Source organism: Entamoeba histolytica, genomic scaffold (assembly GCF_000208925.1).
Source record: "Entamoeba histolytica HM-1:IMSS scf_1104750517793 genomic scaffold, whole genome shotgun sequence".
Taxonomy (NCBI): Eukaryota; Evosea; order Mastigamoebida; family Endamoebidae; genus Entamoeba; species Entamoeba histolytica.
This window is the reverse complement of record NW_001915011.1, coordinates 26,384-39,577: the sequence shown is the minus strand read 5'-3', so window position 1 is coordinate 39,577 and position 13,194 is coordinate 26,384. Positions and strand designations below refer to the sequence as shown.

General features: G+C 22.2%; 8 protein-coding genes across 8 annotated transcripts; 4 read left to right on the top strand and 4 right to left on the bottom strand.

The window, feature by feature from the left end:
• Window positions 1-4,013: 4,013 nt before the first annotated feature.
• EHI_099370 (uncharacterized protein) lies at window positions 4,014-4,838 on the top strand (the record flags this gene model as incomplete). The annotated part of the gene is made up of 1 exon (XM_646657.1): window positions 4,014-4,838. One exon carries the CDS (start codon window positions 4,014-4,016, stop codon window positions 4,836-4,838), a length of 825 nt encoding a protein of 274 aa, XP_651749.1.
• A 648-nt stretch (window positions 4,839-5,486) lies between these two features.
• Window positions 5,487-6,026, bottom strand: EHI_099360 (uncharacterized protein; the record flags this gene model as incomplete). Its single annotated transcript, XM_646658.1, has 1 exon — window positions 5,487-6,026. The coding sequence occupies one exon, from the start codon at window positions 6,024-6,026 to the stop codon at window positions 5,487-5,489; it is 540 nt and encodes a 179-aa protein (XP_651750.1).
• Window positions 6,027-6,423: 397 nt separating this feature from the next.
• Window positions 6,424-7,109, top strand: EHI_099350 (uncharacterized protein; the record flags this gene model as incomplete). The annotated part of the gene is made up of 1 exon (XM_646659.2): window positions 6,424-7,109. One exon carries the CDS (start codon window positions 6,424-6,426, stop codon window positions 7,081-7,083), a length of 660 nt encoding a protein of 219 aa, XP_651751.1. The 3' UTR covers window positions 7,084-7,109.
• A 154-nt stretch (window positions 7,110-7,263) lies between these two features.
• EHI_099340 (uncharacterized protein) lies at window positions 7,264-7,811 on the bottom strand. Its single transcript, XM_646660.2, has one exon. It carries the CDS (start codon window positions 7,802-7,804, stop codon window positions 7,274-7,276), a length of 531 nt encoding a protein of 176 aa, XP_651752.1. The 5' UTR covers window positions 7,805-7,811; the 3' UTR covers window positions 7,264-7,273.
• A 1,559-nt stretch (window positions 7,812-9,370) lies between these two features.
• EHI_099320 (uncharacterized protein) lies at window positions 9,371-12,037 on the bottom strand (the record flags this gene model as incomplete). Its single annotated transcript, XM_646663.2, has 1 exon — window positions 9,371-12,037. The coding sequence occupies one exon, from the start codon at window positions 12,035-12,037 to the stop codon at window positions 10,592-10,594; it is 1,446 nt and encodes a 481-aa protein (XP_651755.2). The 3' UTR covers window positions 9,371-10,591.
• On the top strand, window positions 9,652-10,158 carry EHI_099330 (uncharacterized protein; the record flags this gene model as incomplete). The annotated part of the gene is made up of 1 exon (XM_646662.1): window positions 9,652-10,158. The coding sequence occupies one exon, from the start codon at window positions 9,652-9,654 to the stop codon at window positions 10,156-10,158; it is 507 nt and encodes a 168-aa protein (XP_651754.1).
• A 285-nt stretch (window positions 12,038-12,322) lies between the features above and the next one.
• Window positions 12,323-12,641, bottom strand: EHI_099310 (uncharacterized protein; the record flags this gene model as incomplete). Its single annotated transcript, XM_001913861.1, has 2 exons — window positions 12,323-12,472; window positions 12,519-12,641. The coding sequence occupies 2 exons, from the start codon at window positions 12,639-12,641 to the stop codon at window positions 12,323-12,325; spliced, it is 273 nt and encodes a 90-aa protein (XP_001913896.1).
• Window positions 12,642-12,785: 144 nt separating this feature from the next.
• On the top strand, window positions 12,786-13,160 carry EHI_099300 (uncharacterized protein; the record flags this gene model as incomplete). The annotated part of the gene is made up of 1 exon (XM_649205.1): window positions 12,786-13,160. One exon carries the CDS (start codon window positions 12,786-12,788, stop codon window positions 13,158-13,160), a length of 375 nt encoding a protein of 124 aa, XP_654297.1.
• Window positions 13,161-13,194: the final 34 nt, after the last annotated feature.

Genomic DNA, 13,194 nt, shown 5'->3' with positions numbered 1-13,194 from the left:
GGTATTTCCATTTCATATATTATAAATATTTGAACAAAATCATTCATCACACCAATTATTTTTATTCTCATGATTACACTGAACCATATGTTATTCTGAAATATCATGTATCTTATCATCACCATCTTTCTCATTTCTTATTCTTCTTTCAATTATGCGAATTGAACTGAATGTATAACATGAAACACATTTCAATTCTTCTCTAATTAGTGTTATTTTTCTTTCTTTTCTTATTTCAACTGATTCTGTTGATTGGATATTCATTTAATTAACTACTCTTCTTCTTCACCAATTATTTTAATTTTAACATTTTAATATATTTGTCATTCATCATATCAGAAAATAGTCAATCTATAGATAATTTAAATGTTTCTCTTCTATTGAAATAACAAAGAATAATAAAGTAACATTAATGATATATTCAATATATTCTTTATTTAATTTGTTCAATATTAGATTATTCTATTTCATTATCATTTCATTGTCTTCATTATTTCATATTCATTTATTATTTCATATTCATTTATTATTTTTTAAAATCAAATAAACAATAATATTGATATTCATTCATCATATTCATTTAATATAATAAATATACACAACATTTAATAATAAATAATGAATAATTAACATTGAAAATATTGATTATATTCGATAATTTATTCAACAAAAATTCAATTAAACATATATTTTGATAATATAAAAATGAAATATTAAAGAAATATACAATACTCAAGAATTAATAAAAAAGAAATAAAAAGAATAAATGAATATAAATTCGATAAATAATAGAAGAAACAAATATAAACAACACCAAAAAACAAATAATATAAAAAGAATAAAAATATATAAAAGAATAAAAAGAAAGAAGAAGAAGAAAGAATATAAAAAGTAATAAATCAAAAGAAACATTAAAAGAAGAAATGAAATAAGAAATAAACTGTGTATTTTTATTATAAAAATTATAACTATTCAATAAAAAGTGTCTAATTTAATTGTGTAAAATAATTGGTATTGTTTTATTGATGAAAATATTTTACTCTTTTTTATGTTTATTATTTATATGTATAATTTCATCATGATGTTTATTATATAATCAATCATATGTGTTATGTTATTATTATAACATGTAATATGTAATAAAATATAAATGAAAATGAAAATGATATGAATATATGACATAGATTGAATATAAAAACAAAAGAATAATAAGAATAAATGATAAATAAAACGAGAAATGATAGTCAATGATATAATAATAAAATCAAAGTATAAAAGATGAAATCAATATAAATATAAATAAAAACAGAATAAATATAAATCGAAAATAGATATAAATGATAATAATATAAAAGATGAATAAGATGAATAAACAAATAAACAAATACAACTAAATATAAAAGAATAACAATAAGAAATTCTAAATATTATAAATAGAAAAAATTAAAATAATAATATAATAATATAGAGATAATAAGAAGAATACAATGATATAAATAATATAAACAGAGAAATAAATATATAAAAATAAGATAGATAAATAACATATAAAGAAAAGAATAAAAATAAATATGAATAATCAAATCATCTATTTCATTAATATTTCATACAAATTAAATATAAATGAATATAAAATATAAACATAAATATATACAGATTGTATATTTATCATACTTTTTATTTTTTATTTTTATTTAGGAGCAAAATATAATAAATGGAAAATTCTATGGATGCAAAATATTTTGCTTCTTTTTTCTTTTTTTGTAAATTATTTAGATGCATTTTTTCTTTGCTAATTTTCGTACCCATATTTAATTAATTGATTATTTTATAATTTCATTTTCATTTTATTTAATAAATGAAATATAAATAATAAATAATAAATGAACGAATAATAATGGAATATATGAAATAATAAAAAGAAAAGAAAGATAAATAATAAAGAAATATGATGTATTTAATATATAATATAATTTATTATCAAATATAATAATATCAAATGATGATTTATTTTTATTTCAAATTATTTTGCATCATTAAATTTTGCACTTTTTTTATTTGTTGAAATAAAATTTGCATCCTTTATTTTTTTCTTTCTTTTCTTCTTTTATCATCTCTTTTGTTTTATTACTCTTTATCTTCTTTCTTTTTATCTTCTCTCCTTTCTACTTTTATTCTTTCTTCATCATATCAAACTTCTTACTTTCTTTTTATTCTTTTATATCTTTCTTTATCTTCTTTTTCAATTATTTGCTTTTTTTCGTTGCCAGCTCAAATCATAAACAATAATATTAAAAGAAGAATAAGAATGCAAATAAAGAAATAAAAGAAAGAATATAAATAAAATCAAGATAAGAAATGAGAAGAATAAAATATATAATAACACAATATGAAATATTAAGATAATAATTGATTAGAATAATAAATGAATATAAATTAAACATATCAAATTATACAAAATACGAATAACTCAAATACATTAATAAAATGCTTAAAGAATAAATATAAAGAAATATATTAATAAAAGTAAAATGAATTAAATGATTAATCAAATAATAAAATAGAATGAAAATGATGTGATAAGAAAATAACAAATAAATAACGGTGATAATAAAATATAAAACGAAATGAATTTAAACAATGAAATTAATGAAATAGAATAATATATTCATATGAAATGAACAAATAAATAACTACATCAAATGTTAAATAATGTACTATTTGTAAATATAAAATAATAACAAATGAAGATATAATAATAAATTGTATTGAAAATAAGAAGATACGAAATAAATATGAAATAATAAATGAAAATATGATGAGAATAACTCTATTGAAATATAAAAGAAATACAATAAAGAAATAATGGAGAAGAAAACAATAATAAAAACAAAAGTAATTAACAATACAAACAATGTTTCATGAAAGGCTGAACATTTATACAGAAGATAAAACAAATAAGAATAATCAATTACAAAAAGATAATTGTAAATGATAAAAGGATAAATCTAGAATTTATTAATCAAACAGAAATGGATAAAATTCAGCAAGATAAAGTAAGACAAATTAATAGAATAAATTAAATTAATTACAACACACAGACTAGTCAATTCAGAAACAGTAAATATGTTGAAAAAACAAAACATTATAATTTCAATTTTACATAATGATAATAGGTATAATGAATAATATGAAAAACATGAAGAAATAATATGGAGAATATCAAGTTGAATATAGACATTTAGAAGTATCTCATGAACAATACATTCACTCGAATGAATGAAATTATTTCAAATAAATAAAATGAAAAAGAAAAATTAAAAACTAATAAAACTAAATTTTTATAATTTTTTATCATTAAAAAACTTCTCATTTTTTTATGTTTTTATGATTTTTAAAAACTATTAGATTAAATTCTAAACATTCTATTCCTTTGTTTTGATTTAATGAAAAAAAAATTGATAAAAAATGCTTATTCTAAGGGAATGAAATAAACTAAATTTTTAAAGATATTATAAATTGAGGGGTTGTTTTATGTTATTTTTAGTGATTTAAAAAAATACTTTTTTTTACAATTTAAATAGTTCTATAAATTTAAAAATAAAATAATTACATTGCATATTATCATCAAATAAGAAACATTCTTATTTAAGCTTTATTAAACACAATTGAATTATGCTTATCAGCATTGTAATAAACAAGAAAAAAGTAATTTTTATACTATCAGAATATTTTAATTTAAATAAAAATGAACAAACATAGTAGTTATTTTCATTTACATTACAAAAATAATTTTTGTTGGTATTAATTTAGTAATGTTATTTTTAATAATTTAAAAAATCGAATAATTTTCTAAAAAAAAACGACAAGATTATTTTAAAATAACTTTTTATATTATTTTCCTGTTTATTTCGTTGATTTTATTCCTTTTTGATTATTTAATTCAAAAAGAATTTGAAAGAATCAAAGTGATGAACTTATTTTAAAGTTCAAAACAAAGTAAATTAAACGTAATGCAAAAGAATATATTTATTATCTTTTTCCTTTTAATACTTTGTGTTTTTGCTAAGTATCATATTGTTATACCTATGATTGGAAGTCCTAAAAAACTTCCAATGTTAATTTATAGTGCAGAATATTTAGCAAATTCATATTTACATGGACATGATGATATAGTTATTGATGGTGTATTTTTAACAAAGGGATGTCATACTTGTGATTATAAAGATATTGATGAAGCAGAAAAAATATTAAATGATGCTGGTATAAAGACATTTATTACTCCTGTTAATAGTAATATCATTGAAAATAATGAAATGATGAAAAAATTAATCAACATCTATGAATCTATCTTTATGTTAAGAAAAGAAGGTGATTATAAAGTTGATGGTCATTTGAAATTCAACAGAATCAATTTTTATTTCTATGAAACTGTTAAATATGCTTTATCTCTCTTTCCTCAAACAGATTTTGTTTTGTTTATGGAAGATGATGAGGCATTAAAAAGAAATGCATTCAGTAAATTAAGTTCTGTTCTTAATTACATTTCAAAGAACGATAAAAGTATGTTTGAGTCAAGAATAATTCCTTCCATTAAGGGAGCGTTTGATAATGGATTATCTCCACATTGTTGGTGGGGATTTTATGGAAAATTATTAAATAGACGACAATTAAACAAATTTCTAAAAGTGCAAAAATTTTCAAAATTTATTAGATGTGGAGACGTTGCACAATGTGATTGGATACCTGCAACTCATGAAAAAGAATATATTCAAAACTTAGGACATCACTTTGGTAGAGACTCAAAAATAATAAGAAAAGACCCTAATTTCTATTAAAATATCATCATTTAATTTTAACTTACTAAAATATAAGGAAGAGTTTTTATTCTAAGTTTATTTACCGTTATTTTTTTTTTGTTAGGTTTTGATTCTTTTTAATATTATTAGAATAAAAAAATTAAGTTAAAATACAGTTTGTCTAGTCTATTACTTCAAATTACTAATTACTCTAATCATTTTAGTAAAATTTATTTGTTAAAATAGTATTTTTTATTGTTTCTTTTAAGAATTATTATCATTTTAATTACCCAACTTTTATTAACTCATATGACTATTTTATTTATCTCAAAATACTATCTATAAACCAACCATTAGTAAATGCTTATTTTTTGCTTATCAAACATCATAATATTCATCCTCTGAAAATTCAATACGTATAGTATTTGTCTTTGTTGTTATAAGCTTTATTAAATGTCATAATACGTTTGAAATTTATATAATATTTATATTCCATCTTAAAGAAGTATACGTTATAAATGTATATTCTCAATTAATTTTTATTAAAAAGTTATCTTAATTATTGAGTATTTAATATGTTTCTTCATATTATAATTTTAACTCTACTGTAATTATAAAATTTATCAAAATAAATAATATATTCAAAAAAAACCTAAAGATATTCTTAAAAAGAAGAATTAAATTCCTTCAAACTGAATAGGAATGACTCAACATTAAATGAACATTAAACATTTTCTGTAAAACCACATCAATGAGTATAAAAATACAATAAACAGCAATGTTAATGCCAAATAACCACATTGAACCACCGAAAGAAGTGAAAAATAGCATAATGAAAGATAAAGCTCCAAAGCAGACTATGTTTAACAACAAAAAATTAAGAGAAATTTTTTTTCGTAATAAAAACACCCACAATGGAATAACTAAAAATAGTCCACTTGAAAGAAGGTCAAGTAATACCAAATGATATGGATTAAGTGCTGGACCTAATTTAGCATACCAATCCCGTTTAACTACCCAAATACTTTTTGTAGCTAATTTAAAGGATAGTCTAATTACAAGAATGCACTTTACTACAGCTAAAAATACACAAACAATTGGAACAACAACTTGATATATCTGTTTTAGTAAACCAACAATATACTCTTGTTCTTCAGCACGATCAATCTTTTTTTGATCATAAACAGAAAAAGTGTCTTTATCATCGTAGCTTTGAACAGAATACATCAAGTCTAGAAGTATTTAAGTTCAATAAGAATTTTTATTTTCTTCTTAATATTTCTTATTTTTATAATAAAATTTATTATTGATTATTTCATTTTAAAAGAAAATTTTTTTTTGTCATTTTAGTTAAAAATTTTATAATAATAACAAGATACTATCATATCAACAAAAAAGTTTTTTTTTTGTTAATAAGAAATATTCATTTTGGTGTTAAGTTAAAACTATTAAATATGATGTCCTTTTCTTTTTTACCTTAACGTCTTCTAATTTACTTCTTTCATATAAGTAAGTATTTTAGATAAGACTATTCAAAAAAAAAAAAGAAAAAAATAACTAACAAGACAAAAATCAAAATTTTTTTAAGATCTTAACTAGAAATATTATTTTATTAATTCATAATATGAACGCTCTTTTTGTCATTATGGTTATAATGTGTGTTCAAGCAAAAACAAATGAAACTGAAGCATTAACTGGAGTTAAGGTAGTTAAAGATTTAACTCTTCCACCAGCTTTGATTAAATCAAAGCAATTAGTTGTCAAAAGATTAGAAGAAAAATTAAAGTTAACTTCAGCTCAAGCAGAGTCAATGGCTGAAAGAATTATGTCTTCTATTGATGAAAATTCTATTAATCCATCTATTGAACGTGCAAAGGCTGTTGCCAAGAAAGTTAAAAAAGCTGCTAAAATTACTAAAAAATATACTAAAGGAACACCTTGTGGAGATGAACTCATTAACTTAGCAAAAATGTACGACAATAAAATTCAAATTCAACAATTTGATGTTAATAAGTTAAACTCAATGATCAATGATGCTATTAAGAAGATTACTGCTAAAAAGAAATTAAAAGAAGTTAAATGCTTATTAAAAAAGAGTGGGGTTAAAGGTTCTCTTAATGTTAAGAAACCAGTGTCAAAATTAAATACCCCTATAAAACCAACTCTTGCTGAACAATATCCAGAAATTGCTAAATTAATTCCTGAAACAAAATCATCAATAGATTTCAAAGTCAAAGTAAACGCTAAACAAACATTACAAAATAAGCTTATTGACCAAATCTAATAATCATTTTATTTCTTTTATTTTGACTTGTTTTTGTCCTTTCAATTCATATGATTAAAAGAAATTGAAATGATAAATAACTATAGTTATATTAATTAATAATCCTTTTCTTTCTATCTCTTATTTATATTACAAAACTGAAGATATAAAAAAGAAATAAAAAAGTAACGAAAAGACAGTGAGACTTAAGTTAGTAAATGAAGATAAGAAGAGCAAAACAAATCATAACAACAACACTAGATGCACCATTGGTAGTTGTTTTTTTAAGTGTTTCATTTTTAATTGTACCATTTTGGTAATTAGTTTGAATTAATGTTTCATTTACTTTAATATTTTCTTTTGGTTGTTTAATATCACACACAAAAGCACATGCCTCTTCAACTGTTTGTAATTTATCATCAACGTTTTCATACATTGTTCTCCATTGATGACGTGCTGCAAGACACATACATTTTTGTTCTGGAATAGTTGGGTTTTGACAATAATCTTCATCTTCAACTACCTTTTGTTTACAGAGGAGGCATTGTGCTGCAGTAGAATTCTTACAACTTTCAAAGTTGAACAAGCGTGTTTTTTGTTTTGGAACATAATTAATATTAACTTTTACTCCAATAATTTCATCTGCAACTTTATTTGCAAATCTCTTAGACTGTCTAGAAAGACTTTTACTTTCTCCAAAACATACAAACAACATGATAATTAAACAATAAATCATTCTCATTGTTTTTATATAATACTATAATTTTTTCTAAGTTCCTTTTTCTATTTTTTTTAATCAACATTTTTTAATAGTAATTTCTGTTATTTGTTTTTATTATTCCAAAAATAAAAAATTGAAGAATTTCAGCTAAATAACAAAATATGTTTATTATCGATAATATTGTTTTTTAGCTTTATCATAAATATACTTATCTAATTCTGCCTGGACTTCAGCACATATATTTACCTCAGTATTTTTTAAAAATAAATGACGGTCATCAACTTCCTCGTATTGAATATCTTTATTTTTTGCTATCTTTCTTGCTAGTGCTAATAAATGAGCTTCTTTTACTTCAAATAACATTCCACTTGATTCTTCATAACAACGATGTGTTGGTTGTTCTATTGACATTAATTTCGATCATTAAAAAGTTTAAAAAATTAAAAAGAACTTTTAAATAAAGTTTGACATTCTATTCAATAATAACAATGAAAAAATAATTATTTATAAAAGAAACAATAATAAACAAAAACATCTTTATGATTTAGTTATGATTTATTTTATTGCTTTAAATAATATTTAAATAATAATTTGTTTATTATAAATACTTAATATTATATTTAATACTTAAGTTATAGAAACAAAACCCAGCAATTTTATAATTTCTTAATGACAAACAACCACTTATTGTTTAAGTTTATATATTTTTTATTTCTGTTAAAAGTCTTTCTAATAATTTTTTAATTACTGAACAAATATTAATTTAAAGTTCAAGATTAAATTAAAATTTATTAAAATATTTATTATGTTAATTACTTCTTTGTTGTTTTTTACTTGTTTTATTCTTGTTATTTATTTTATAAATTTACTTCAACTTCAGACTCAAAGATGGCATTTAAGAAACATTACAAATATTTTTAAACTAAATTAAAGCATGGAATCATCAATTATCATTTAGTTATGATTTATCTTTAGTTATAAAACATCTTATTCAATACTATTAGAATAGTATTGATTCATACTTATGTTGGAATAGTAATTATTATAATAGGAGAGCATGTATTTATAAAGATAATAATTATTCACTTTTTAACATATAAAAGTAATTTAATAATACACATATTATTAAAAAAAGTTTTAGAGCTTTCTTTTACATCATAGAATGAATTTATTTATATAATTATAACTTTAAGTTATTTTTCTTTTATGTTGTGTTTATTTAAATGGTTGTTGACTATTTTTTATTAGCACTTTTTTAACAATTATCTTGTGAATATTAATGTTATAATAAGCATTAGGTATTATTTAAACAACTTTTAATAGATGAAATATTTTAATTTTTATAAATATAATAATAATTCATCATATAATCATTGAAATAAAGAATATGTAAAGTATGGTGTATATATTTAATAAGAAAAATTAAATAACTATTAAACTATGAATTATTAAATGATTTAACTGAATGAATGATAATAATTTCTTTATACCATTCACATACCTTTGAGATTACTCTTTAGGTAGTTTTAATCATTTTATTCTCTAGAATGGTCAATTATTTATTTAGAAAAAGAGAAGCAATTAGAAGATTAAAAAATATTTGTTTAAATAGAAATTTTTTGTTTAAAATATTCCACAGATTAAAGAAATGAAAGAATAGTATTAACAGTAATACTTTATAACATTATTATAGTTATTTTTTTTTTAAGAAGTATTTTTCGATATTATTCGAGAATTTGGTTGAATTATTATATAATAAAATAGATAAATACAACCTTATAATTATTAATAACTTTTTACAAATTTATTTTTTAATTCATGTGTAGTACAATAAGATAAAATCTTCATCTTAAATTAATATTTGAAGTATGGGTGATTTGATTGGAATTTGCTTCGAATGTTTCTGTGATATTTGTATAGCACCTCTGCTTGAAGAGTTTTGTCTCGCTTGCTGTGACTTATGTGATTGTTGCGATTGTTGTGATTGTTGTGATTGTTGTGATAATAAAAAGAGCAAAAAGAAACATTCTAATAAAAGCGAGCATTCTGCTGATGAAGAAGAAAATAAAGAGAAAGACAAACCAACAGATAATAAGGACAATCAAAGTAATCAACAAGAATTACAACAAACACCTATCAACCAACCAAATTATGGCTATGAAAATCCCCAGCAAAACTATTGTTACCAACAACAATCATACCAAGGATATCCTATTCAAAACCAATATGTCCAGCCACCTCCAGACCAATATATACAACCACCACTTCCTCCAGACCAATTTACACAACCACCACTTCCTCCAGACCAATTTACACAACCACCACCCCCTCCTCAACAACCTTATTATGCACCACCACCTCCTCCTCAGCAATAAAATAAACTAATATAATATTTTATTGTTTTATAGTTATTATAAAACACCCACCTAATAAATTATTATCAATACAATGTTTATAAACCAGTGAAAATAATTTTCAAGTAATAAAGTTTCATTTCATAAATTTCTTTATTAATTTATCTCATTCTTAAGTAGTAAAGTGATTATACTCCTTGTTAATGTTTATCTAAATCTTTTTTTTCTAAAACAAAGAATAACAAAGTAAGAAAGTCTTATATTTATTAATACTGTTGATAAGTAGAGTTATATTTTAGTTAATGTCAACAGAATATATGTAAATTCTTAGATGAAGCAGCGAGCTACAATTTTTCTTTTACTCTTTCTGTTTTATGTTCATTGAAAATAATAATAGTTTTTATCCATGCTGTTTAAGAATAACTACCAAACAGTTATTATTAAAAACAAACAACTAATTCAAAATATATGACTTACAAAATGGTGGAGGAATTACATATGGGCTTTGCTTCAAAAACACACTCTTAAGTGATTTGATTGACTTTAAATTTATATATTTTGTTGAATGAAATATTGCTAATAGTTGAATGTTGTTTGATTGAATTATATCATCCTGAATATTCCAAATACTTAGTTGGTGGAGATAATGGTATTGATTCAAATTAAGACACCGACATGGATTATTATTCCAAGATGATTGAATCAAAGTGAGTTGAAGAATAATTATTAATGGAAAAACAATTGAGATTCTTTGTGTATTGAAATACAACCACAATAATAGTAATGTAAATAAGTAAACACTAAATATGATATTACTTGATTGAAGCCAATGAGAAGAATTAAATGAGTCATTCAAATTTATGATAATCATTTCTTCTACATTTAAACAATGAGGAAGTTGTTCTCTTTGACAATACAACCGTTTCAATGAAGATGGATAGAAGTTATTGATTGGGACATTGATATTGCATTCTATTAGAACAAGTTGTGTTAATTGACTAAGATATTTCAGTGAATGATTTAATTCACTGTTAATGAGTTGTAAAGTTTTTAGTTGACTAGAGTTAAAAGGAGCATAGTTTGGTAGAAATTGATAATAGTCAACAAATCTATTTAATGTTAGTGATGTAATTGATTGTTCAATTGATTGGTTAGTATCACAGAAGTTGACTTTTAATTCCTTCAAATGACATTCAGGTGGATAATATTCTCCTTCGAAATAATCCATGTCTTTTGGTAATATTAGTTGTTGTTGTGGGACATTACAATTGATGACTTTCTTTACCATATTATATGTTTCTAAATGAAGAATCTTACCATTTCGAGTTGACTTCAGAATGACAACATAAGTAAACAAATACATGTCATAAAACATTCTTAAAGAAATACTATCAGTAGGTTCAACCATTCGCATTAATCCATTTTCTTGTTTCATAACAATTTCATTCGAGTAATACGGCTCACTAAAATGATTAAGACAAATAGTCAAATGAGGAATGTTGTTATACTGTGTGAGATGTTTCTTTTCTCCCTTTAGTAATATTACAATTTCGCTAGCAATGGTGTTTGGTTCAAAACCATCTAAAATGACATCTGAGTCATCATAACTTATCACAAAAAGAAAGTTCAATTTATCTTCTCGTCTCATCCAGTCTATTAGTCTCATTCCTTTTGGTAAATAACCTTTGACTTTAGTTACTGAAGACATTGAACTAATTTCTGGAAGATAACAAGTAGTTGAATATTCAATTGTTTGTTGAAGGATTTGAATAGGTACATTATCTTGTACTATTTTTCCATTAAGTATAAAACGTTTTGAGGAAAATGAAGGAATTAAGTCAATGAATTGAAGAGTAATTTCATTAAGTTCAATGATGGGGGAATTATGAAATAATTTCATTTTAATTCTAAACTCATCATAAACCTTTGAATCAGTTTGGAAAATATCATAATTAAAGGGTTGATAATGATAACAAGAAGAAAAAAGAAACACCTTTCCACACTTTTTACTAACTAATTGAAAAGACAATAAATCATTAATATTAAATAAATACTGAGATATTTTTTGAATAAACGGAAAGTCTAAACTATATTTCATTTTTAAGAATAAAATCTTATGAGATTGTATTTTTGATGACAAAAAAAAACAAAGAGAAATAACATAATAATCTGGAAAACAAGTAATTCAATGAACAGATGCTTTAGCAACAATATCTTTTGATGATAACTTATACATTAAAGTTCCATTTTTAATAAAATATTGACCATCTTCTAATTGATACATTGTCTCAGCTCTAGCTATTCGTTCTTCTTCATTCATCTTTTTCATTTGTTGCTAACATATTAAAATATCTTTCTGATATTATATAAAAACAACAAACTCTATCTTTTTTTCTAATTTCTTGCATTTCTTTAAAATATCTATATGTTAATTGTTCATGTGCAAAATGCATATCATATTGTTGTTGTATTTCTTCGAGTTGGTTTTTGTGTTCTCTTTCCATACCTTAGTAATACTAGTTTTAAATGAGTTTCTTCTTTCTATCAATTACGTTATATATATCGAAAAATTAATCATTACTAAATTCAAAACCCTACTCATCTCAAATAAAATTTAACTTTATTTGTACTCTTTTGATTAATACATTATGAAATTATTTACACACAATCTTCTTATATGTACAAAACGACAATGTGGTATCAATAGTTTTCCATTAAAAATTACAGCAGAAAAAGTTGAAAAAGTAACAACACCACTTGATGCAGATTTTTTAATTTCACTTGTTGAATCAGAACGATTAAATTGGAATGGACTTGTGACTAGTGCAGCAAATATTGGATTAGCTGTTCCACCAACTCTCCCAGAAGATTGGAAAACAAATCAACAATTTCTTCAAGCTCTTTGGGATGTTGTTATGGATTGTCAAGTTATTGAAGGTGAATTAATTTGTCCAGTTTGTGGAAGACATTATCCAATTCATAATGGAATACCAAATATGCTATTAAGTGAACAAGAGTTTTAAATGAATATTTCAAATTAAATAACGATAAATGAAT